Raw genomic sequence first — 27,604 nt, 5'->3', positions numbered from 1 at the left:
TGCTATGGCAAATCAATGTCTTACTAGAAGAAGGGTTTGTATTATTAATAAATAGATTAATTAAACTTCAGCTTTTAAGCAAGTAAATTTGTTATAAATTGTAAATTGGCAATTTTAAATATCTATTATACTTGATATTAATGAACATATAGCAATGAAAGATAGTTTTATATCATTGTGCCTCTTTTGATTATAACTAAAGCTAACTTGAGTTCATTTAATTATTTGACCAAAGCAGTTCATTTGTTTATTTTTAACATGTTTGAAAGTATCTTTTTACTTCATAATTAATAAAATGAAATCTAAAAGATTTGCGATAGATGACTGTAGTGGATGACATCCACTTTCAGGACTGATCCCCTCTGCTGGGAGTGTTGATGGTGAAGGCTCCCAGACTCTCCCTCCAGAAATTGCCCTCAGTTGAGATGAGCTGAATTGACCCAGGTCATACAAGTTGGTGAGGGTGAACAGAACAGAACAGAAAAGACCACATCCACTGACTAGTCAATGTTAGGGATAAAGGGCCACTCACTCCTGTGCCTCATGGTGGGACAACTCTGGAGGGCCATCCTAACTCCAGTGTCCCCTATGGCATCATCTTTTGTTGTACCTGAACTGCAGTTCAATTTCTCCCTCTGCGCAAGTCTATTCCTCCACAGATACTGTTCCAGAGAATACTCGTTAATATATTACCTGCATGCATGTCTCCATCTCAGAGTCTACTTCATAGAGAACCCACTAAGACAAAGAGAAAAATCCCTTTAGACATGCTCAGAGAGGAATGATTAATAGAGAGCAATGATGGTTATAATGGTCTTAACTGAACAAAATTTATTAAACATCTTTGATGTTCTAGGCATTGTGCTGAACACTGAAGATATACAGTTAAGCAAAGCTGAATTAAGCAAAATGGATCTCAAGGAACTCATTGGCCTGAAACACAGACATTACAACAAATGAACATAATTCAAAGGAGACAAGCCCTACATTAAGAGGACAGATGCACTTGTCTGAAAGGTTTGAGAAAGGAACCCCTATCATTCTGGAGACTGATGAGGCAAAAATGACTTCACTAAAGACAACTGAAAAATCCTTCAAGTTCAGGTCTTCTGAATCATTCTTTCTCTCACATTCCACATCCAACCTCTCTCTTTCTCAAAAAAAAAAAAAAAAAAAAACCCACTACCTCTGCCTTTAAATAAATCTGGAATCTAGGTCTCACCAGTGCCACAGCTTCTAATCTAGGCTGTCCTAACATCTCTCACAGCTGCCGCCTCATAACTGGTCTCCCTTGCATCTACTTTTGCTTCTCACGATCTTTTCTCAACAGAGCAGTCAGGTGTTCTTCTAAAATGGAAGTCAGGGCATGAACTCCTCTGCAGAAAACATTCCAAAGTTCCCATTTCATACTGAGAACCAAAGATGCTACACCCACAGGGCCTAGACCATATCCACACTGCCCTTCCTGTCCTTACCTTTCTCAACTCATCTAGGAGACTCCTCTCCCTCACCCTCTTCCAGCCACTGTGGCCAATTCAATCTTCCTGGCACCAGTAAACATTCCTGCTTCAGGGCATTTGTATTTATGCCACTCGCTGTCCCCTCTCCCTGTCTCCCCCTCTCCCCCTTCTTCAGGTTGCTTCAACTGCCAACTTCTTCTGCAGGCCTTCTCTGACCACAATCCCCAGCACAGCATACCCCCTTCCCCCACTGTCTTTCTTCATAACACTTACCATCTGCTCTGTTACTGATTACTTACTTCATTAAGAGTGTGCTCTAGCTTCCCTGGTGGTTCAGCCGTAAAGAATAAGTATATGCCTGCAATGCAGGACATGTGGGTTCAATCCCTGGGTCAGGAAGATCCCTGGAGAAGGGAATGCTAACCCATTCCAGTATTTTTGCCTGGAGAATCCTATGGACAGAGGAGCCTGGTGGGCTACAGTCCATGGGGTCCCAAAACGTCAGACACAACTTAGCGACTAAACAACAACAACTTGTTTAGCAGAAACAAGCCTCTTGAGGGCAGGGATCATTACGTGTTTTGATTCTGGCTCCATACCAAATACCTAAAATTATCTCAGTAAGAGAGTAAATGCTTAGTAAATATTTGTTGAATAAATGAATTTTTACAAAGAATGAAAGGAAGTAAGAGAAAGGTAAAGTGCTTCAGGATGAATAACAGCTGGAAACAAAGAAATGGAAGTATTTCTAATCTAGTGTGAGTAGATAGGAAACATTCTTTGTGGTCAGAGCTGGAAACTTAGGTTACATTACGGAAACAATGACATGTGGTTGTTATGGGCTGAAATGCATCCCCCCTTCAAAATTTACAAGTTGACATCCTAGGGCCCAGTATACCTCAGAAAGTATTTGGAGATATGACCTTTAAAGAGGTGATTAAGTTAAAATGAGGTCATTTGGGTAGCCTTAACCTAACATGACTGGCATCCTTATAAGAAGAGAAATTTGGATCCAGACAGTTACAGAAGGAAGATCATGTGAAGACATGGAGAAGATAACCATCTATAAGCCAAGGAGAGGAGCTTCAGCAGAAACCAATATTGCCAGCACCTTGATCTTGGACTCCAGCTTCCAGATCTGTGAGAAAATAAATTTCTCTTGTTTAAGCCACCAGTTGGTAGAATTTTGTTACAGCAGCTCTAGTAAACAAATACAGTGATATATACTATTGTAGGAAATTTTCACTTTATCTCAGAAGCCACTATAAAATTTTAAGCAGGGATGGAGGTGAACTGAGGTAAGACCTGAGTTTTAGGAATCTTCCAGAATCTTGCATTTGTGGTAATAGGGAGGAAGGGCTAGAAAAGGTAAAAGACTAGAATCATGGAGACTAACTGGTAAGTGATTGTAATGGCTGGGATCTAGATCAAACAGAAGGGAAAGTACAGGCAAGAACAGGAATTGTGAGACGCATCGGAGCCAAAACTGCTTGAACTTGGTGACTTCCCAGTGGCTCAGCGGTCAAGAATCTGAATCTGCCTGCCAGTGCAGGAGATGCAAGAGATGGGGGTTTGATTCCTAGGTCAGGAAGATCCCCTGGAAGAGAAAATGGGAACCCATTCCAATATTCTTGCCTGGGATATCCCATGGACAGAGGATCCTGGTGGGCTACAGTCTGAGCATGCTTGACTGACCATATGACATGACTGAGCAGGCATGCACACAGTGACATATTAGAGGAAAGTGACACTGACATCAATGCAAACTGAAATTTAGTAAACTACAGGCATGCAAGGGGCTTCCCAGTTGGCTCTAGTGGTAAAGAACCTGCATGCCAATACTGTAGATACAAGAGACGAGAGTTCGATCCCTAGGTTGGGAAGATCCCCTGGAGGAGGGCATGGTGACTCACTCCAGTATTCTTGCCTGGAGAATCCCATGGATGAGGAGTCTGGTGGGCTACGGTCCATGGGATCTCACAGAATCAGACACAACTGAAGCAACTTCATATACATGCTGGAACAGACATGCCAAGGAATTCAGATAGTACGATTTACATGGTTTTCAGTGGTCTCACACTTGAGAAAATTTCTCAGTATGGAAACTTCAGACATTAAAGCAGCATCCATGCTGTTCAAGGTGTGAATAGTACTCACTGAGAAAAGGGTCTGCAGAAAGAGCTGCAGGCAACATCTCCTCCTTGGGGATAATATGCCCATTAGCATATTAAAGGATCTGGAAAGTTTTGCAATGAAGGAACTTCTTTAACTTTGTCCAAAAAAGTATTTCCCACATTTACTGATTATGGAACCCTTTTAACCTCTCCCTGAAAGTATACTAGAAATATCTTCCTGAAATACTCTAGAAATTAATACAGTTTGGAAAACTGGTGTGTTTTGATGCATTAAAACAGTTCTAAAATAAATAGAGAAGCTTTGCCGGGTAATTTCTATTTCTAATAGCAAAACTAGTCAACACTGTCCTAACAAATTGGCAGAATAAACTCATTAAAGGAATGTAGTTGTTTTCCTATAGCCTAATTACTATTAGATTAAAAAAGAACACCCAGACTTTTGAAAGTAGCACTAATTCTTTCACATCCCTAAAGGAAAATTACTCAGTGCCTCGAAACAAAAAATGAAATGATATTCTGATGACTTAAGGAGAAAGTGTAGCTCAAATGCAGAAGTCTGGGAGCAGTTTTCAACCAGGGTTCTTCGACACCAGAGCAGGTGTGGTCAAGTTTTCCCATATTCCATTAGCTTCTGGAACCCACAATGCCCCTGCATAGTGACTTACACGCAATGCGCACGTAGGCTTTCCGGCTCTTGGTGGTGCCTGCCGAGCTCCAGGCTACACACTGGCACCAGTAATCTTCAGGCCCAAAGAGTTCTTCCACTTGCTGGCGTGAAATCTCAATGCTCACTTCCCGGACAATGAGACCTGCCAAGGCAAAGGAAGATTTAAGTCAGGAGAAGACTTGTACTAACAAAATACAAAACATTATACCTAATTTTTTCCCCAGTGATCCTTCTTAATGCTGTGGACCTATAAATCACATATTGCCTCTCATCTCCTCTGACTTTATTCTAGCTCCAGTTACTTGATTCACAGCTGTCTCATTCTCTTATTTGCTATTTGAAATCTTCTGGATTCATCAGAAGATGAAAGTGAATTAGATCTATCCACAAAAATCCTTTCCCCTTATTACCTAATATTCACCCACCACCAAGGTATCTTTCTCTGTGTATTCAAACATGAACTTGAATTTAAAGTCTTCTAAGGATTCTATCTTAATTATACAGGTTGTGTGTAAGATACCCATGTGCTGTACACAGCTTTACAGTATCAGTTCAGTTCAGTTCAGTCACTCAGTCGTGTCCAACTCTTTGCGACCCCATGAATTGCAGCACGCCAGGCCTCCCTGTCCATCAACAACTCCCGGACTTCACTCAGACTCACATCCATCGAGTCGGTGATGCCATCCAGCCATCTCATCCTCTGTCGTCCCCTTCTCCTCTTGCCCCCAATCCCTCCCAGCATCAGAGTCTTTTCCAATGAGTCAACTCTTCGCATGAGGTGGCCAAAGTACTGGAGTTTCAGCTTTAGCATCATTCCTTCCAAAGAAATCCCAGGGCTGATCTCCTTCAGAATGGACTGGTTGGATCTCCTTGCAGTCCAAGGGACTCTCAAGAGTCTTCTCCAACACCACAGTTCAAAAGCATCAATTCTTCGGCGCTCAGCCTTCTTCACAGTCCAACTCTCACATCCATACATGACCACTGGAAAAACCATAGCCTTGACTAGACGGACCTTTGTTGGCAAAGTAATGTCTCTGCTTTTGAATATGCTATCTAGGTTGGACATAACTTTCCTTCCAAGGAATAAGCATCTTTTAATTTCATGGCTGCAGTCACCATCTGCAGTGATTTTGGAGCCCCCAAAAATAAAGTCTGACACTGTTTCCACTGTTTCCCCATCTATTTCCCATGAAGAGATGGGATCAGATGCTATGATCTTCATTAACTCTTTACATAAAATGAGAGAGAATGACATAAAATAATAATCATAGGTATATAAATCATTAACATGTATATTTATATACACAAGTATATATATTTAGGTTTATTATTATATGATCTAGTACTTTATAAATATACAGTGATTTTTAAAAAAACTAAGTCATTTTAAATGGCTTTATTTGGCACATTGTTTTTTATTGAAAGAAATATTAGCCTTAGTTAACAAACCTCTGCTGTTCTAGCCAGAGAATGAATGACTTTAAAGTTTTCATGAATTTTTGAAAGCCCAAATGTTTCTCTTTAATAACAATGTAACCAAAATCCTATTAAAAATAAAGTGAATTCCAGTTAAAATGCTCAAATAATTGAAATTTATTTCACAGCATTATATAATCCTAAAATAATTGAACTTGAGTCTGGGATTATCATTTTAGGGGTATTTATCTTGTGATACCAAAGTCTAGTTCAGAGATTCATCCTGAAATATGCCTCTTTGCATTGAGCAAGAAAAATGAAATTAAACATATATGGGCAATGTATTTGGGCAACTGCCACTTCTCTTGCACACCCTGCTAGCCTGGAGTGTCTTTGAGAGAACTGGAAGGGACACCCGTTAGGGAGCAGGGGCATAAATTATGTATGAGCATCATGTATGAGCACAGTAAGAAAAATTAATTATGTTAGTTTGTATTGTTTGTTCATTCATTCATTCATGGACGAAATATCTATCAAGCATCAATTATGCAGAAAATATTGCACTGGGGCCTTATCCTTAATGAAGCTTTATTTTTGTGAGAAGGGCACATATTAACTTGAATTATAATAAATGTATAAATTTATTATTTAATTACAATTGTGTTCAATGCTGCAAAGAAGTATTGAAGTAATGAGAGTAAATAACAAGGAGACTCAACTTAGTATGAAGGATCCTGCATGAGTTAGACTGATTAAATCATATGGGGAGAGGCACAGGACACATGGTAAGAAGAAGAAAGGGAAGGAGGAGACTGGGAACCCAGGAGAAGACACCTGAGCACTGCACACAGAGAATGCCAGCATGAAGTGAACCCAGAGACAAGAAAATGACCGATTTATATACATTCTTGTGAACCTGCAGTTCTCAAAGTATGGCCCACAGAACAGCTGTATCAACATCACCTGGAACTTGATGAAAATGCAAATTCCTGGGTTCTACTCCAGACTCAGCGAAAAAGAACGATTGAGAGTCCAGCCCAGCAATATTTTAACAAGTCCTCCAAGAATTCTGATGCATGCTATAGTTTGAGAACCACTGTTGTACACCATGTTTAGGATTTGGGATTTCTTTCTGAGAGTCGAGTGTTTTAAGAAGATGACATAATCAGATGAGAATAAAAAAGGCATGCATATATAAATGCATAAATGAAATGACACATGATACAGTGACAGGTATAGGACACAGAGTTTAAGTAGCTCATAAAAGTCATGATTTCTTAAAATGTTTGATCATGACTTCTTGGTATAAGTAACATGAAAGAGCTGTCATCTGGAGATTCTAAAAAAGAGTGTTTCTGTACTTACCCTAAAATCTAGGACATTCTCTTATGGATAAAAACACTCAGGGAAATTAACAATCCCCCAACAGCAGCAGATGCTGACTCATTAGAGGATAGATAATTCTTCCCATCACAAGTGGATGAGAGTTGAGTCACAGAAAAAACTAAGTCTTTAAGTCCAACTCATGAGTCCCTGAACTGGAATGAAGCCCAGGAAGGTGGGTTTTATAAGCCCAAGGCAGGGCAAGGTCCTAACGGAGTGACTCTATTTTAAAATATGTATTAAATATATTTAATGTTACCTTAAAATTTTGGAAATTAGTAAAGCTTTTATGTTTAAATAGTGATCAGCTTAAAAAGAATTTTCAAGTAACTGGCATATCCCAATCTTTGAAAAGATTACTATATTATTTTAGCCAATGTCCAGCCTCCACAGTGAAAAACCAACTTCAACAAATAGCACTACTTTCCTTCCTCTTTCCTGGTCCTTGCTTATGCCTTTCATTTTCTTGTCTCATTGTAATTATTCTCATTTTTCTGATGTCTAGAAACTGGTGCAAAGATGGAGCCGTCTTCTCTCCTTTCCCGCCACCTTTTTAACTCCACTCTGGTATTTAATACTCTTGCCTGTTTTATTTGTTTGTACCTTTTCTGTTCATGCAGAAAGTCAGTTACTGGAAAAGAAACACTTCCTCTAAAGGTTGCTGCAGTAAATTTACAGTCACCAAAGGGCTGATAAACCTGCAGTGTGTAGTTCCTTAGGACTATAATGGCTCTTTCCAAAATGTAGAGAGCGGCAGCAAAACAGGCTCAGGATATTAAAACCGCATACAAATATTTTGTGTCCCAAGATGATAACTTCAGGTTTCACTCCTCCCTTTTACTTAAAGCAATGAAAGGAAACCTAATTAAAAGCTAGGGAAACTTCATGAGGGCTACTGTATCCTTTTGCCCAAAGAGGCTCATGGATGTTTCTATTAACCACAAATCTAAATCCTTTTATGAAGCCACAGACCTACCCTCCTACTACAGGGATTATTCACAGTATGAATGTTCTGAATTGTGTGGTCCAGGATCCCCATGGGCCCAGGAGTCAAGCACACACTGATTTTTGTCTTCAGCTTCACAGATGCTCCATTCAGCAGGAGATGGATTAATTACAGTTGGGTACACTGGCCCTGCCACAGGCCCAAAGCTTATATTCCAACTTTTGGTCAGCACCACCAGAAAAGAAAAAACTGAAATATTAAGTATCTAAATACTTACATTTTAGAATTGTCTAGAATTAGCTGCATTATTCAGACTCTGAGTTACTGGGTCACATATCATCTTTTTATTATCATAGCTAAGTTCATTACCTATGACATTTTGTTCATCAAACCAGAGACTAGTGGTTTGGGTAAAAGTAGGTAATGTCCTTTCTCTTTGAAAATGAAATTTCAAATCTGCTTGAAGTCGTGAGATGGAAAAAGCAAGCTGCCTTGAAATTTGAAATGCCATCAGCGTTACTTCCAAGGCAGGTTGCTTTGAAGAGCATTTGGCAACTTGAAATTGGTTTCAGGTTATTTAAGGGTGGGGAGAAATGCTTCGGTCTACAGGATTTACTCAAATACAAATGTGTATTTTCCATCCCGTCTGATAACATCAAAGATTTCCCATCACTGTTCATCCTTTAATAGTGGCATCTCAAGGATGCATGCTGTTTGAAGTTTGCAGTGATTTGCTTTTATAACAGGAATCATTGTGGTTTGGGAGCCAGAGTGTAGAAAAGTAATTAGCATATTATACCAAGAAGTCTTCTAATGAGCATGAATATGTACTTGTTAATAGGGAGTTTCAACTGACCTTAGAAATTCAGATATAAATGCAACCCTCTGATTGGATCTTTATGAGGCTATACACGAATAGAGCAATAAAATCTGGTACTTGACAATTATTTCTTATCTTTAGCATAATTTTAACTTCTAATAGTGTTGACATCACTAACAGTGTTTTCCTAGAGATTATTATCAAGTGATCAAAGTTTGTGATTAATGCTGCTGTAAAATTATTTAAAGCATATCCACATTTCCCCAGAAATATAATCTGTAGTGCTTTCAACAAGTAGTAAAAATTTACTAATGTCAAAAATTAACTGTTAAGTTCCAGAAATGTAAAGATGGATCAAGTATCACATCCAAGCTTATGCTATTTATTTATCATGTTTATTAGGTGATACTCAAGTTATGCATCATCTTTTTAAAATATGTTCATCAAATCTGCATCATTTAATACCCCATGTATGTTTCACTAAAAAGCATCTTCACCTCATGTTAGTCTGAGGTGTTTTGTGTGCCCCAGTTGTATTTTTCATTCGTCCCAATCACTTGATCTTTCACATGCAAAGGGAAGTTTTGAGACACTTTGTTGTGTAGACCTGGCAGTTCTATTTCTCCCAGTACTCTCCCTATGGGGAGAAGAGCTACAGAGGTCACTCTACCAAATCTCATCGGAATATATTCACATAGTACTTGGAAATGTACAAAGCTGCAGGTAAGGATGTTCTGGAATATACTACAACATTTTATTGAATTAACATGTTTTCTCTTTTTCATGCTTTCTCTTAGAGCTCAATCCTATTAATTTTCACCAATATCTAAAATATGAAACATAACAGTTTGAGATGTCTTAATATAAATTTAATCACACAGAATCCTTTTATTTAAAAGGATGTCATACCATAAAAACTGAAAATTATTTTAGTAACTTATAACTCTCACTAAAATAATAAATATGATATCTTGGAAGGCAGAACTTTATAATTACAACATTGCTCTTTGTTACACAAAGTCATTTGACAATCTTCAAAGTACATCAGGAACAGCAGACACTGTAAATGCATAATTTACCAACTTCTCTCTGAAATGTTTCCCTTGAATTTTTAATATATAATATATGAACAGGCCACCTAAGTAACTAAAATTACTTTGTGTAATTGGGAATTGCAACTTACTAAGGTATTAGAGTCTGAAAGAGATGGGAATACCAGACCACCTGACCTGCCTCTTGAGAAATTTGTATGCAGGTCAGGAAGCAACAGTTAGAACTGGACATGGAACAACAGACTGGTTCCAAATAGGAAAAGGAGTACGTCAAGGCTGTATATTGTCACCCTGTTTATGTAACTTATATGCAGAGTACATCATGAGAAATGCTGGGCTGGAAGAAGCACAAGCTGGAATCAAGATTGCCGGGAGAAATATCAATAACCTCAGATATGCAGATGACACCACCCTTATGGCAGAAAGTGAAGAGGAACTAAAAAGCCTCTTGATGAAGGTGAAAGTGGAGAGTGAAAAAGTTGGCTTAAAGCTCAACATTCAGAAAACGAAGATCATGGCATCTGGTCCCATCACTTCATGGGAAATAGATGGGGAAACAGTGGAAACAGTGTCAGACTTTATTTTTCTGGGCTCCAAAATCACTACAGATGGTGACTGCAGCCATGAAATTAAAAGACACTTACTCCTTGGAAGGAAAGTTATGACCAACCTAGATAGCACATTCAAAAGCCCACACATTACTTTGCCAACAAAGGTCCATCTAGTCAAGGCTATGGTTTTTCCTGTGGTCATGTATGGATGTGAGAGTTGGACTGTGAAGAAGGCTGAGTGCCGAAGAATTGATGCTTTTGAACTGTGGTGTTGGAGAAGATTCTTGAGAGTCCATGGACTGCAAGGAGATCCAACCAGTCCATTCTGAAGGAGATCAGCCCCGGGATTTCTTCGGAAGGAATGATGCTAAAGCTGAAACTCCAGTACTTTGGCCACCTCATGCGAAGAGTTGACTCATTGGAAAAGACTCTGATACTGGGAGGGATTGAGGGCAGGAGGAGAAAGGGACAACAGAGGATGAGATGGCTGGATGGCATCACTGACTCGATGGACATGAGTCTGGGTGAACTCCGGGAGTTGTTGATGGACAGGGAGGCCTGGCGTGCTGCGATTCATGGGGTCGCAAAGAGTCGGACATGACTGAGCGACTGATCTGATCTGATCTGAGTGTATTAGATTTATTATGAATATTTTTGTTAAACTTATATTTACTGTCTTTGTGATACGGATGAATTTTCCTGAAAGTTAAGGAATAACATGGCTGACACCGAGAGGTTCAAGAGATTTTCTTGGAAGAATTTTGTTCTTTTATGTAATAGTTTGACTTGATTCCCTTGTATGTGATAATTTCTAGTCATTTGGTTCTGTGTGGCATTCTGTGTCCAATAATGGTCTGTGTTTTAGTTCGTTATATTTTTGTTTTATCTAGAGCTGAGAAAAAAATATGCATTGGATTATGTGTCTGGAAGTGGGGAGATGTCTAGTAGTTCTAGAAAGCTATTAGGTTGGTGCAAAAGTAATTGCAGTTTTGCATTGTTGAACTTTGCCATTTGATATTGGAATACATTCTTAAATAAATATGGTTATGTTATATATCATTTTAATGTGCATTTTTCACTTTATGTTTTTTTGCTAATAACATTAAACTGTGTATTTTATATTTATTTTAGAAAATGATGTTAGACAAAAACAAATTCAAGTGATTTTCTTATTGTTCACAATGGTTCATGAAGCAGCGGAGACAACTCGTAAAATTGACAATGCATTTGTCCAGAACTGCTAACGAACATACAGTGCACTGGTGGTTCCAGAAGTTTCTCAAAGGAGATGAGAGCCTTGAAGATGAGAAGTGGAGTGACTGGCCATTAGGAGTTAACAATGACCAACTAATGATCAAATGATCAAATGATCAATGATCAATGATCAAAGCTGATCCTCTTACAACTACACAAGAAGTTGCCGAAGAACCCAACATCGACCATGTTGAGGTCATTTAGCATTTGAAGAAAACTGGAAAGGGGAAAAAGCTTGATAAGTGAATGCCTCATGAGTTGACCACAAGTCAAAAAAATTTTCATTTTGAATCGTTGTCTTCTCTTATTCCATGCAACAATAATGAACCATTTCTCCCATCAGATTATGACATGTGAAAAAAGGTAGATTTTATATGACACTGGCAGTGATCAGCTCAGTGCTTGGAGCAAGATGAAGTTCCAAAGCACCTCCCAAACCAAACTTGCACCAAGAAAAGGGCATGGTCACTTTTTGGTGGTCTGCTGTCCATCTGATCCATTATCAGATCAGATCAGATCAGTCGCTCAGTCGTGTCCGACTCTTTGTGACCCCATGAATCGCAGCACGCCAGGCCTCCCTGTCCATCACCAACTCCCAGAGTTCACTCAGACTCACATCCATCGAGTCAGTGATGCCATCCAGCCATCTCATCCTCTGTCGTCCCCTTCTCCTCCTGCCCCCAATCCCTCCCAGTATCAGAGTCTTTTCCAATGAGTCAACTCTTCGCATGAGGTGGCCAAAGTACTGGAGTTTCAGCTTTAGCATCATTCCTTCCAAAGAAATCCCAGGGCTGATCTCCTTCAGAATGGACTGGTTGGATCTCCTTGTAGTCCAAGGGACTCTCAAGAGTCTTCTCCAACACCACAGTTCAAAAGCATCAATTCTTCGGCACTCAGCCTTCTTCACAGTCCAACTCTCACATCCATACATGACCACAGGAAAAACCATAGCCTTGACTAGACGAACCTTTGTTGGCAAAGTAATGTCTCTTCTTTCCAATATGCTATCTAGGTTGGTCATAACTTTCCTTCCAAGGAGTAAGTGTCTTTTAATTTCATGGCTGCAGTCACCATCTGTAGTGATTTTGGAGCCCAGAAAAATAAAGTCTGACACTGTTTCCACTGTTTCCCCATCTATTTCCCATGAAGTGATGGGACCAGATGCCATGATCTTCGTTTTCTGAATGTTGAGCTTTAAGCCAACTTTTTCACTCTCCACTTTCACCTTCATCAAGAGGCTTTTGAGTTCCTCTTCACTTTCTGCCATAAGGGTGGTGTCATCTGCATATCTGAGGTTATTGATATTTCTCCCGGCAATCTTGATTCCAGCTTGTGTTCTTCCAGTCCAGCGTTTCTCATGATGTACTCTGCATATAAGTTACATAAACAGGGTGACAATATACAGCCTTGACGTACTCCTTTTCCTATTTGGAACCAGTCTGTTGTTCCATGTCCAGTTCTAACTGTTGCTTCCTGACCTGTATACAAATTTCTCAAGAGGCAGGTCAGGTGGTCTGGTATTCCCATCTCTTGAAGAATTTTCCACAGCATTATAGCTTTCTGAATTCCAGAGAAACCAGTATATTTAAGAAGTATGCTCAGGAAATTGATATGCACTGAAAACTGCAATTCCTGCCGATGGCACTGGTCAACAGAAAGGGCCCAATTCTTCTCTCCAACAATACCCACCCACACGTTGCACAACCAACACTTCAAAAGTTGAATGAATTGGGCTACAACGTTTTGCCTTATTTGTCATATTCACCTGACCTTTCCCAAACTGACTACCATATTTTCAAGCATCTCGACAACTTTGTGCAGGGAAAATGCTTCTATAACCAGCAGGAGGCCGAAAATGCTTTTCAAAAGTTCATCTAAACCTGGGGCATGGATTTTTACACGACAGGAATAAACTTATTTCTCACTGGCAAAAATGAGTTGACTCTAATGGTTCCTATTTTTATTAATAAATATGTGCTTAAGCCTAGGTTGTAATGATTTAAAATTATGGTCCAAAACTGTAAGTCCGTTTGCATCAACCTAATATATGTCAACCACAGATAAATGCAACCTTCCTTTCTGAAACTTCAAATTTTAGTTACAAGATGCTATTAAAAGAGAGTGACAGATGACTTACACCAACAGTGCTAACACTGTTTTGCCCTTTTCTTTGCAGGAGTGTCAGGTTCAGATGTCATAACATCCTTGTAAGGAGAACCAGTGCTCCTACCTTTAAAAAAAATGTTGTGAATTAATTTATTTTATTTTTGGTTGTGTTGAGTCTTCATCGCTTCTCAGGCTTTGATGGCTTCTCTTGTTGCAGAGCATGGAGGATAGAGCTCAAGGGCTCAATATCTGTGGTGCACGGGCTTAGCTGTCTTGCCATATGTGGAATCTTCCTGGACCACGGATTGAACCCATGTCCCCTACACTGGCAGACAGATTCTTAACCTCTGGACCACCAGGGAAGTTCAGTGCTTCTACTTTTGATTTGACTTCTCACCACCATCAAATTAGGGCTGCAAGTATGAAGGATAATTGGAGTGGTGGGTATATAAAATATTTTACCTTACTTATAGAGCTGTATAAATGAGCTGGCAGAAGTTAATCCTACCAGTTTTGGCCCATCATTTAATTCTTATTCCTAACTTTGGTGATGAAAGACCTATTGAAACTCTGAACTAAAATGCTTTCTCTAATTAACCTCTTCTTATATGTCAATGTTTTTTAGACTATAAAGAAGCAGTTGTGTAAGAACATGATACAGCACAAAGCACATTCCACTGAGATAGCAAATACATTCCTCATCTAAATATTTTCCCTAAAACATCAAACTTTATATATATTTGAATATATATATATTCAACATTTTTCTTTAAAAGCAGAATTGTTAATAATTATCTAAATCTAACTACATGCATTCCTTTCTGTCCCAATTTCAGGCAGTTCATCAGTAATTTCAATGGAGGTAATTTTAACAAATTTTTTAGAAAAAGATTTCTGTCAATAATGGTGGGGAATAATAACGAGTTATTGGAGATTAGTTAACTGTGGAGTTATAAATTATTATATTTTCATCCAGTCCTTCATGCGATAGGTATTTGTTGTGACTCTATTATATGCTAAGGACACAGTGGTAAAGAAGATCCATAAGGACTCTGTCCTCCTATGGGTTACTTTCTACTGTGGAGATTGGTCTTCAGCATCTGATTTATGCATAGTAGCTTCCAAGATGGGCATGGAGATGAAATGGTTATGGATTCTGCTTCTGTCTAATATGAGAGATAAAATCAGTAGTTTACTGAGTAAAGGGACTCTCTCAAATGCATTGTATATCCATCAGGATAGTAATTGGCACAAATATTTGTCTAGTTAATGTATGTTAAATGAATTAATGATTTGTATGCTATAGCTATAATCCAAGTAGTGTTCAATCCTAGGAATAAGTAAATTTAATTGTAACTCAGAACACTAAAGGTAACTAGTATTTAATGAGCATCTACCATGGGTCTCAGTTAATCTGCATAATAATTCTTGGGATTAATATTGTTAAAACTATAATATGGGTAAGGTATGGAGGTGGGAATTTTAACAACTGTTTACACAGCCAATAACTACTGAAATCAGGATTCAGAACCACAGTTGTCTGAATCCAAAGTCCCAATTCCTTTCACTACAACAATATTCCTCAACTGTGCCTAGAAAAAGTGGTTTCTGCTCAAATAAGTTTGGGAATTTCTGCTTAATACAACATTCTCTTAGAAACTTGGAATGCTATTAGTATACAAAAGGCATTGATAAGGAGTTCTGCCATAAAGAAGTGGGTTTAATTTGGACTGCCAACATTCTCCTCAGGCTTCCCTGGTGGCTCAGATGGTAAAGAATCTGCCTGCAAGAAGAGAAGAGACCCAGGTTTGATCCCTGGGTGAGGAAGATACCCTGAAGAAGGGAATGGCAACCCAATCCAGTACTCTTGCCTGGAGAATTCCATGGACAGAGGAGCCTGGCTGGCTACAACTCATGGGAAAACAAAGAGTTGGACACCACTGAGCAACTAACACTTACTTACTTAACATTCCCCCTAATTTATTAAGCCATAGAACCCTATAGTCAATGTAAACAAAGAACCCATTTCAGCATGGCTTTCAATGTGGTTTTGCTTAGCATTCTCCAGATGTTGGTATATAGAATAAAAGTAATCCACTGTTTGGAAAGTTCCAAAAACCCCATAAAGAAAGCTACAATGAAACCGTTTTAGAAGGAGAGATCAGGGAAAACCTGGGGAATAGAATATTTGAATTTGATATTGAAGCATCGTTTGGGTTTAAAAATTTAGAGATGAATCAAAGAGACTTGAAGAGGAGAGAACAGCAAGAAGCCAAATGGCAGAGGAGAAAAAACATGGAGATCACAATGCAGAATAGTTTACATGAATTAAGTAAGAAATAAGACCAGAAGAGAGGTTCCTGGAGAGCCATGTATGGCAGCTAGAGAAGACTGTTTTATGGAGAAGGAGCTTGTAAAAATTGTACAGTGGCGAATGACATTTTAAAAATGACATCTGCTTTAGAGAGATTAATATGGCTTTACTAATAAAGAAAACTAATCTGATTTATTTAAATTGAGTTTTCATAATTTTAATTATCATTACAAAATTTGTTTTCAGAACTATGATCTTACATGAAGTCATTAATCATGTGTTAAAAGCAATATTCTTGGTGACCCTCTGAAAACAGCCTGACAATAAAAATCAGGTACAATTATTCAGAATAATAATCAGTCCTACTGTCAGGCTTTTATTTGTTTTCTTATCCCAAATGATTTAGAAACAAGCATCAAGTGCTTTCACCTCTGGAGAGACCGCCACTTATAATAGTTCACATGTAGGTTATTGGGGACAGCTACTTATTTATTTTAAAAGCAGTGCATTTATTTTCTTTAAAAAAAAAAACTTTAAAATCAAATTAAAATTGCTCACTTTTTGGGAAAAATTCAACTCATGCAGGACAATTGTTATTACAACTGGAGGGTTAGACAAATACTTGTCTATGCTGAGTCGCTTCAGTTGTGTCTTGACTCTGCGACTCCGTGAACTATAGCTCCTCTGTCCATGTAATTTTTGAGGCAAGAATCCTGGAGTGTATTGCCATTTTCCTCCTCCAGGGGATCTTCCCAACCCAAGGATCAAACTTGTATCTCAAGTCTCCTGAATTGGTTCTTTACAACTAGTGCCATCTGGGAAGCCCTTTAAGACATTTTTAAAAATACTTGTCTAATACACAGCCACTTAGTGATTTATTTAGTTAAGAGAATAAATTCCTGCTCAGTATTTACTATTTGACTTTTGGAAAATCTTAAATTCATCAACCCTTGGTTTCCTAACTTGTAAAATGAAGTTAAGAATTTATTTGTTTTATTGGGTGGTGAGAAAAGAAATGGACTAACGGCTACAAAAGTTCTTGAAATCAATAAAATTCTTTTTTTTTTAATTTTATTTTATTTTTAAACTTTACATAATTGTATTAGTTTTGCCAAATATCAAAATGAATCCATTACAGGTATATATGTGCTCCCCATCCTGAACCCTCCTCCTCCCTCCCCATACCATCCCTCTGGGTCGTCCCAGTGCACTAGCCCCAAGCATCCAGTATTGTGCATCGAACCTGGACTGGCATCTCGTTTCATACATGATATTTTACATGTTTCAATGCCATTCTTCCAAATCTTCTCACCCTCTCCCTCTCCCACAGAGTCCATAAGACTGTTCCATACATCAGTGTCTCTTTTGCTGTCTCGTACACAGGGTTATTGTTATCATCTTTCTAAATTCCATATATATGTGTTAGTATACTGTATTGGTGTTTTTCCTTCTGGCTTACTTCAAAAATTCTTTTAAAGTATAAAAGAATAACAACTGGGAATAAAACTCTGTTTTATTAACAAAATTATCATTGCAAGTACTAACACAGTCTTAAGAGAGGGGGAGAACACCCTAACTGGAAATTGTGTTAGTTATAAACCCATATGAGAAAGACATGGCTGCTTTGGGAAATTTTCAACAGAGCTGGGAGAGTTCAGTCTGGGTGGGGACGTCAACTGTCCAGGACAATGTAGATGTGGCTATGATTATTTAGAAACGGAATCTGAACAGCAGGAACAAGTTCGAGTGATTAGCCTTTAAGTTTCCTGTCCTTCAGCCCAGTCACCTAGGACTTTACTCACCCCCAAGGTCCCTATTACATCAGAGCACAGATAGAGGGGAGCTACCCTGATGGGTAAGTGAAAAGTCTACTGGTTTCTGTAACCAAGGAACTTGCATAGCTCACCCATTGGGCATTACTTACGTCCGTATCCAACCACCAGGTAAAACAAGGACACTAAGCAACCAAATGGAAATAACTAACTAGGCTAGTTCTGACTACTTTGGGGCAGAATAAGCAAACACTCACTGTTTAGAGAAGACTTAAAATTGATGAACTTAATTACATCTTCTCACTTTCCAACTGGTATGTGAATTCCATCAGGGTACAAATTTTTGTTTGCTATCTGATGTTGCTGTGATCTAGAATAATCCTTGGCACACATTGTAGGTAGGCAATAATTATTTGTTGAATTAATGAAATAATATTTCCCCTAGGACACTATGATATACTTATTTAAAAGATATGTGATTGTGTCCCCTTATATCTTAGAGGAAAGGAACTTTCAGTCATGGTGGCAGTTGTACCTCCTATCCTAGCCAGAAAGACATACTCAGACACAACTATGATTTAAATTTTGAACGTCCTTTGGTAATTGCACTAACAATGGGGAACAAAAGTGGAGTTACTGTAATGCTTTTTAGAGCCTCCAAAGTTGTTGAGCCTCCAGTAAGAGCTGAGTAAATACAGATCAAGTGCCAACGAGATGGGCTTCCCAGGTGGCTCAGTGGGTAAAGAATCAACCTGCCACTGTAGGAGACGTGGGTTCGATCCCGGGGTCGGGAAGATCCCCTGGAGGAGGGCATGGCAATTCACTCCAGTATTCTTGCCTGGAGAATCCCATGAACAGAGAAGCCTGGCGGGTTACAGTCCACGGGGTCACAAAGAGTCTAACATGACAGAAACGACTGAGAACACATGCATGCGCCAATGAGATCCCTTTTTCTTATCCTTAAAAAAAAAAAAAAAAAATCAAGTATGTGAGAAGGAATAAATTTACAAAAAGGAGGAAAAAAATCTAACTTGTGAAATTCTAAGTAGAGATGAAAAATACTAGCATTTCATATTTCCAAGCTAGTAGTATGTATTCAACTTTGGCTGAAACACCAATTTTCAATTTTAACTTTTTAATTCTAACTGGGAAATAACTATTTGTTCTGATAGTTCCAAAATATTTCTATATATTCTGAGATCCTTGCCTCAAATATTTCTTTTGCTATTCCAAAGGAAGAGATGATTTAATACAATAATGAAAATAAGCATAAAGCACTTTAACTTTTTTCCTTTTTTTTTTTCTATAGAGACTGTCTCTTTGATCTTCTGCTGCTAAGTTGCATAGACTTAGTTTCTGATAAACCAAAGGTTTATTGGAACTTTTATAATCCAAAGGTTTACCAAACCTAGAATTCTAGAGGACAATACTGTTACAGGTAGGCCAGTAAAACCTTAAGTTTAATAAATCCTTGGCAATTAACTTAATTGAGGGTATAATCTTTGGTAAAGTACTTGGTTCAAATTCTAGTTCCTCCAGTGACCAGATGTATGACTTTCAGAAAATCCCTCTACCTCACTAAATAACACTTACCTCAATGAGAAAGAGTGAATTAAAATTCCTAACTCAGTGGGTTATTTTAATGATTATATAAGGTGATACATGTAAAACTCTTAGCAGAGTAAGCCCTTAATACAAGACTAACCTAACGTAATTTTAGAAGCTAAATAGTTTATGTCATGCTGTGTACTAAACAATGCCTCTCATTTTAGAGGCTTTACAAAATTAAAATCTATTTTCCATCACAGAAGTCTGCATGGCAGCTATTTTATCTCAGCTTTCTTAGTAATCCAGGCTGCATCTATCTGCAACCTATGTCGTTTCAGCCATGGCTACCAGGGTCCCCAAACAAGGAGAAGACAGCACAGAGAGCTCACACCTGCTCTTAAAATGCTTGGCTTGGAAGTTCACATAACTCACTCATAGCCCATGGAAAAGAAGATTCACTTGGCCAAGTTGCATGGCAAGAATGCAGGACTGGTAGTATTCATCTGTGCCCAGGAAGAAAAGAATAGGAAATGTGTATTAAATGTCCTTCTACAATATAATTGATAGAGCTCCTTCAACAGGAAAACAAGAAATTGAATTTAAAAGAAATTTTTCTTTAACTTTTTAAGAAATTTTTAAGAAATCACAGTGATATTGAAATAGTTATCAAGTCAAATGAAATTTGGATCATTGTTTTCTATGGTATGAAAGTCTTTATTGACAGAAAGAGCTAAATATAGAAAATATAGAATACTAGACCTAAAGGCAAAAGACCTGATTTTTAGTCCTTACTTGGCTATCATCCTGGGTTTGATACCTGGGTTGGGAAGATCCCCGGGTTGGGAAGATCCCCTGGAGAAGGAAATGGCAACTCACTCCAGCACTCTTGCCTTGAAAATCCCATGGACGGAGGAGCCTGGTAGGCTACAGTCCAGTTCAGTCGCTCAGTTGTGTCTGACTCTTTGTGATCCCAGGGACTGCAACACACCAGGCCTCCCTGTCTATCACCAACTCTCAGAGTTTACTCAAACTCATGTGCATTGAGTTGGTGATGCCATCCAACAATCTCATCCTCTGTCAACCTCTTCTCCTCCTGTCTTCAATCTTTCCCAGCATCAGGGTCTTTTCAAATGAGTCAGCTCTTTGCATCAGGTGCCCAAAGTATTGGAGTTTCAGCTTCTGCATCAGTCCTTCCAATGAACACACAGGACTGATCTCCTTTAAGATGGACTGGTTGGATCTCCTTGCAGTCCAAGGGACTCTCAAGAGTCTTCTCTAACACCACAGTTCTAAAGCATCAATTCTTTGGCACTTAGCTTTCTTTATAGTCCAACTCTCATATCCATAAATGACTACTGGAAAAACCATAGCCTTGACTAGATGGACCTTTGTTGGCAAAGTAATGTCTCTGCTTTTTAATATGCTGTCTAGGTTGGTCATAACTTTTCTTCCAAGGAGTAAGCATCTTTTAATTTCATGGCTGCAGTCACCATCTGCAGTGATTTTGAAGCCCCCAAAAATAGTCTCTCACTGTTTCCACTGTTTACCTATTTGCCATGAAGTGATGCCATGATATTAGTTTTCTGAATGTTGAGCTTTAAGCCAATTTTTTCACTCTCCTCTTTCACTTTCTTCAAGAGGCTCTTTAGTTCTTCACTTTCTGCCGTAAGGGTGATGTCATCTGCATATCTGAGGTTTATTGATATTTCTCCTGGCAATCTTGATTCCAGGTTGTGCTTCATCTAGCCCAGCATTTCTCATGATGTACTCTGTTATAAGTTAAATAAGCAAGGTGGCAGTCCATGGGGTCACAAAGAGTCAGACAGGACTGAGTGACCTCACTTTTACTTTTCTTGGCTATCATCACTAAGGAAGGGTTTCTTATCTCTCCCTGCTATTCTTTGGAACTCTGCATTCAAATGGGTATATCTTTCCTTTTCTCCTTTGCCTTTGGCTTCTCTTCTTTTCACAGCTATTTGTAAAGTATCATCAGATAACCATGTTGCATTTCTTTTTCTTGGGGATGGTGTTGATCCCTGCCTCCTGTATAATGTCAGGAGCATCTGTCCATAGTTCTTCAGGCACTCTGTCTATCAGATCTAATCCCTTGAATCTGTTCTCACTTCCACTGTATAGTCATAAGGGATTTGATTTAGGTCATACCTGAATGATCTAGTGGTTTTCCCTACTTTCTTCAATTTAAGTCTGAATTTGGCAATAAGGAGTTCATGATCTGAGCCACAGTCAGCTCCTGGTCTCGTTTCTGCTGAATGTATAGAGTTTCTCCATCTTTGGCTGCAAAGAATATGATCAATCTGATTTCAATATTGCCCATCTAATGATGTCCATGTGTAGAGCTGTATCTTGTGTTGTTGGAAGAGGGTGTTTGCTATGATCAGTGTGTTCTCTTGGCAAAACTCTGCTAGCCTCTGCCCTGCTTCATTCTGTACTCCAAGGAAAAATTTGCCTTGTATTGCCAAATTGCCAGGTATTTCTTGACATCCTATGTTTGCATTCCAATCCCCTATGATGAAAAGGACATCTTTTTGGGGGTGTTAGTTCTAGAAGGTCTTCATAGAACTGTTCAACTTCAGCTTCTTCAGCATTACTGGTTGGGGCATAGACTTGGATTATTGTGATATTGAATGGTTTGCCTTAGAAACAATTTTCTTCAAAAAAGTTAGAGATACCAAGGGAACATTTCATGCAAAGATGGGCTCAATAAAGGACAAAAATGGTATGGACCTAACAGAAGCAGAAGATGTTAAGAAGAGGTGGCAAGAATACACAAAAGAACTATACAAAAAAAGATCTTCATAACCCAGATAATTCCGATGGTGTAATCACTCACCTAGAGCCAGACATCCTGGAATGCAAAGTCAAGTGGGCCTTAGGAAACATCACTACAAGCAAAGCTAGTGGAGGTGATGGAATTCCAGTTGAGCTATCTCAAATCCTAAAAGATGATACTGTGAAAGTGCTGCACTCAATATGCCAGCAAATTTGGAAAACTCAGCAGTGGCACAGGGCTGGAAAAGGTCAGTTTTAATTCCAATCCCAAAGAAAGGCAATGCCAAAGAATGCTCAAACTACCGCACAATTGCACTCATCTCACATGCTAGCAAAGTAATGCTCAAAATTCTCCAAGTCAGGGTTCAAAAGTATGAGAACTGTAAACTTCCAGATGTTCAAGCTGGATTTAGAAAAGGTAGAGGAACCAGAGATCAAACTGCCAACATCTGCTGAGTCATTGAAAAAGCAAGAGAGTTCCATAAAAAACATCTATTTCGCTTTATTGACATTGCCAAAGCCTTTGACTGTGTGGATCACAATAAACTGTGGAAAATTCTGAAAGAGATGGGAATACCAGACCACCTGACCTGCCTCTTGAGAAATCTGTATGCGGGTCAGAAAGCAAAGTTAGAACTGGTCATGGAACAACAGACTGGTTCCAAATAGGAAAAGGAGTACGTCAAGGCTGTATATTGTCACCCTGCTTATTTAACTTTTATGCAGAGAAAATCATGCTAAATGCTGGGCTGGAAGAAGCAGAAGCTGGAATCAGATTGCCAGGAGATATATCAATAATTTCAGATATGCAGATGATACCACCCTTATGGCAGAAACCGAAGAAGAACTAAAGAGCCTCTTGATGAAAGTGAAAGAGGAGAGTGAAAAAATTGGCTTAAAGCTCAATATTTAGAAAACGAAGATCATGGCATCTGGTCCCATCACTTCATGGCAAATAGATGGAAACAATGGAAACAGTGAGAGACTTTATTTTTAGGGGGCTCCAAAATCACTGCAGATGGTGACTGCAGCCATTCAATTAAAAGACGCTTACTCTTTGGAAGAAAAGTTATGACCAACCTAGACAGTATACTAAAAAGCAGAGACATTGCTTTGCCAACAAACGTCCATCTATTCAAAGCTATAGTTTTTCCAGTAGTCATGTATGGATGTGAGAGTTGGAGTATAAAGAAAGCTGAGAGCTGAAGAATCGATGCTTTTGAACTGTGGTGTTGGAGAAGACTCTTGAGAGTCCCTTGGACTGCAAGGAGATCAAACCACTCAGTCCTAAAGGAAATAAATCCTGAATATTCATTGAAAGGACTGATGCAGAAACTGAAACTCCAATACTTTGGCCACCTGAGGCGAAGAACTGACCCATCGGAAAAGACCCTGATTCTGGGAAAGATTGAAGGCGGAAGGAGTAGGGTACAACAGAGGATGAAATGGTTGGATGGCATCACCAACTCAATGGACATGAGTTTGAGTAAACTCTAGGAGTTGGTGATGGAGAGGGAGGCATGGTGTGTCGTAGTCCATGGGATCTAAAGAGTTAGTCATGAGTGAGCAACTGAACTGAACTGAACTGGCTATCATCATAACTTTACAAAGGGCATTAAATTTCTCATTTTCTTAGATTGTCCTTTCTCAGTGTATTTCACCAGACTCTTACTAGATCAAAAAAAAATTTTAAAACAAAGTATTTTGTAGGAAGACTTTGGCAAAGACTGATGGCTCCTCATATCTTCCGAAGAACACAGTGAGACCACATTTTCTAGCTTACTTTTAAAAGTTATGGTCAATATAATGTGAGTGGAAGGAACGTGTACATCTTCTTGGCCAAGATATTGAAGAAGCTGGTGAATGTCCTCTTTGCTGTCTTTCCCTTTCTGAGGGGAGGATGCAGAAGAGGAAGCCTCAGAGAACAGCAGAGCCACAAGAGGGAAGGAGTTTAGGTCCAAGCCTGACCAAAGTGTACAGTGCTGCCCTACAACCAAGGGCATTTTCCTGGGACTGTTATGCAGACTGTTCAATCGTGTTTGAGTTTTTAACTGTATCGTTGGAAAGGTATAATTGTTACTCTGTGTGCATGCTAAGTTGCTTCAGTTGTGTCTGACTCTTTCTGACGCTATGGACCATAGCTCATCAGGCTCCTGTCCATGGGTTTCTCCAGGCAAGAATACTGGAGTGGGTTGCCATACCCTCTGTAGCCTAGTATAATACAGACTTAAATGATACAGATAATAATATGCCTGGCACACAGTAGGTTTTAATATATGAGTATTGGATAAATGAGTGAACAAAATACTTATAAATTTCACAATACTTTGTTTTTTTAAACCATGATTCAGTGCTTAGCTCCAAATAATTAAATTTTTAAAAATATTTGGCAACATCTTGTTATATACATAGAGAAGAATTTCTATTAATTTTTTCTCATATATCTGAATGTGATTTTAATATTATGCCCCAAATGCTATAAAAGAGTATAATTTGCTTATTATGTAACAAAAATGTTTTCAAATGGTATGCTTGCAGGTTTTCAAAGTACTATTTCTAAAAACTGTTGAAACTGATGTGAAAATCTAGGTTATAATGTTTAGTGACTGTCACAAATTTTTTTACAGTCCAACATCTTATTTTGATGTTTTCACAAGAGATAGGGAAAGTAAAACTTAAAATAATGTAAGAATAATGCCTGATTCTGAATGCTATGTATAATTTGTAATGTCTTCATGTCCATTCTGCACTAGCACCACAAAGAAAAAGAAAGAAGGAAACATGACTGCTTCCCACCATAAGCTCTGATTCCCTGAGATATTTATGTAACTGTATAATACTGCCAACTGAACAAACAGCTTCAATCATGTGTCTGTTCATATCTCCAGGCAAAGTTTTGTTCTTTTTCCTTTCTCTTATAAATGTATTCCCTTCAAAGGCTACATAAGCTAGTGGATAAACAATCTCTGTGGAAGAACAGGAATGCTGGCTATTTAACACGTGCAGCTCAGTGACAAAAAGTGTGGAATCACAATAAACAATATTCTGTGATGATAACACTAATAAAGATGATAACATTTTCATGATTAGGTATGTTTTTAGTAAAATTAAATTAATGGACAGGACCATTCAGTCTAAAGAACACATACAACATGCTGACAAACAAAACTGGGCTTCAGCATAAAGTGTGCATGTTATATAGACAGTATACATATGCACCTTACGGCACTACGCTTATTTACATGCGTATCATTCATCTAGTACTTTCTTCTTACTTCCAAGTTGGAATGCACTTCCTTCATACACTATTATAAGCCCATTTAGTCACATTTTTGTCAGATTCCACTGGCAAATGCAGCGTTGAATAAATCAGTGGTTAATAAATGTCCTTGGAAATATGTGGAGAGATAAATAGTGAACTGCTGTATCTCATCATAAATGTATCTCATCGGAATCTTAAAGGAAAGATAGACTGAGCTATTATGGAAAAAGAGAAATAGTTACAGAGCAGTCATGTAAAAGGAGCCTGGTTTATTACTCTTGGATGGATATACTATTGAGAAAAAAGGAAAATGTTCTCATAACTGTTCACCAAATTCTACTGCAAAAGAAATACCGAATGAGGGTAGAGAGTGAACCTTCCCATAATAAATGCTCCTGTCACAACTCCACAGGCTTAGGTCAGGGGCCCAGCCCCCCAGCAGGCAGAACTGCAGGACTCTCAGCGTCCCAATCCTACTCTGCCGCCCTCTCATAGGCACTGCTCCAGCTGACCACATGCTCGCTTCTAATCTGTGGTGAGATGGTCTGACAAGCAGGCTGGGAGGACAGCAGAGATGGAAACATAGATCAAGTACAGATAAAGATATGTCCACTTTGAAAAACACAAATAAGACCTTTAGGTAATAATATATAGGGGATGCACCTATTGAAAAATGAGAGGAACACAATCACCTCTTTCTCATTAATCTTTTCATAATTCCCTTTTGAGTCTTGCCCCGACCTCTCTCCATAGCCCAGTATCTGTACACTTCCTACATCTATACTTAAATAACATAGATTATAGATTGATGTCCCCAGCACATATCTCATAAATCTCAACCCACCCCTCAAAGCTGGTTTCAGGTTAGTTTTAAAAATCTATCATGTGGGTGAGCCCTTAGCAGTACTTTGAAGTTCCATCATTATTAAAAGTGAAGAGGGCTCTGGTATCCTAAGAAGAGAAATAATGACAGCACATGTTCCTGACTATGAAGTAAATTTGTGTTTAAAAAAATGAGAACACATATGCCAAAGTTAAAAAAAAGGGGGGGGGGGCACAAAATTAACATTGAGAAAGTAAAAGGAAACACAAAAAATCTTGCCAAAGGTTCATGTTTTACATAAAGCTGCAGTTGGGACTTCACAAAGGAAATCTCTGCACTTTTTATTTCTGGTTCAGAGGATTTACATGCTCTTTCTAATGATCTGGGCCTTCAGCACTGGGTAATGTCTCCCAGTCCCCAACTAAGCACTCATGCAAAATTGAAGCACTTTGGAAGCAGTTTAGTAGCTGCAGATGAATCTCAATGTGCAGGAAAAGGCATAATGGCTGTTTAGCACTTGCTAGGAGAAGCTGAGGAAATCAGGGGGAAAAATCTATTGAACTTAAGCCATCTGGGAAGCCAACTGAGAGTGACTACATTAACAACGTGTTTACATTCCCATTTGTGTTGCTGGGCCAAGCAAAAGTGTGTGTGTGTGTGTGTATGTGTGTGTGTGTGTGTAGAGGATTATCAAGTGCAACTCTTTTGGTTGTGTTGGCTATTTTGATTTAGTTTTGGCAACTCCACGGGGAAAGAACTTTCATGAGAAACATGGCTCTGAGAATTTTTAGGTCTCCGTGAGACAGGCCAACTGTTAGAGCACAGAGGCTGGCAAGGATGCTGAGGCACAAGGAAAGTGAGGATGCAGGAGCCTGGTTGTGCATCTCTTTCCCCGCATCTGGCCCACAACACAACGGAGCAGATTGGGGGAAGCTTCAGAAAGCTGGTAAAGAACATGAGGAAATGCTTTCATTGCCAGTTACATGTACAGTTGACTCAGAAACATTGACTAAATGAGGGAAGACAGCCAGGTAAGTGCCTTCTCTTTCAGCCCCCACCACCCCTACTCATGTCTCCACTATCATGGCCTTTTTTGGTCACGGGATTTAATAGACTAATACAATTTTATAGAGCAGTTTTAGGTCCCCTGCAAAATTGAAAGAAAGGTACAGAAATTTCTCATATACGTCCTGCTCCCACACATGCATAGCCTTCCCTATTATCAACACTCCTCACCAGAGTAGTACATTCTTGTTTTTTTTTTTTTTACAACCGATGAGCCTACACTGACATACCATCACCCAA

At 38.8% G+C, this 27,604-nt stretch overlaps 1 protein-coding gene across 2 annotated transcripts in view; it reads right to left on the bottom strand.

Annotated features, from left to right (window-relative positions):
- The window catches only part of UNC5C (unc-5 netrin receptor C), a 425,239-nt gene that overhangs the window by 141,556 nt on the left and 256,079 nt on the right, over nucleotides 1-27,604 (bottom strand). For both annotated transcript variants that reach the window (XM_005207736.3, XM_002688134.5), the window contains exon 3: nucleotides 4,261-4,404. In XM_005207736.3, coding sequence (XP_005207793.1) covers nucleotides 4,261-4,404 — 144 coding nt within the window. The remainder of the gene's footprint in view (nucleotides 1-4,260; nucleotides 4,405-27,604) is intronic.

The sequence above is a fragment of the Bos taurus genome, chromosome 6 (genome assembly GCF_002263795.3).
Source record: "Bos taurus isolate L1 Dominette 01449 registration number 42190680 breed Hereford chromosome 6, ARS-UCD2.0, whole genome shotgun sequence".
Taxonomy (NCBI): Eukaryota; Metazoa; Chordata; class Mammalia; order Artiodactyla; family Bovidae; genus Bos; species Bos taurus.
Note: the sequence above shows the minus strand (reverse complement) of the source record. Positions and strands in the feature narration are given on the sequence as shown.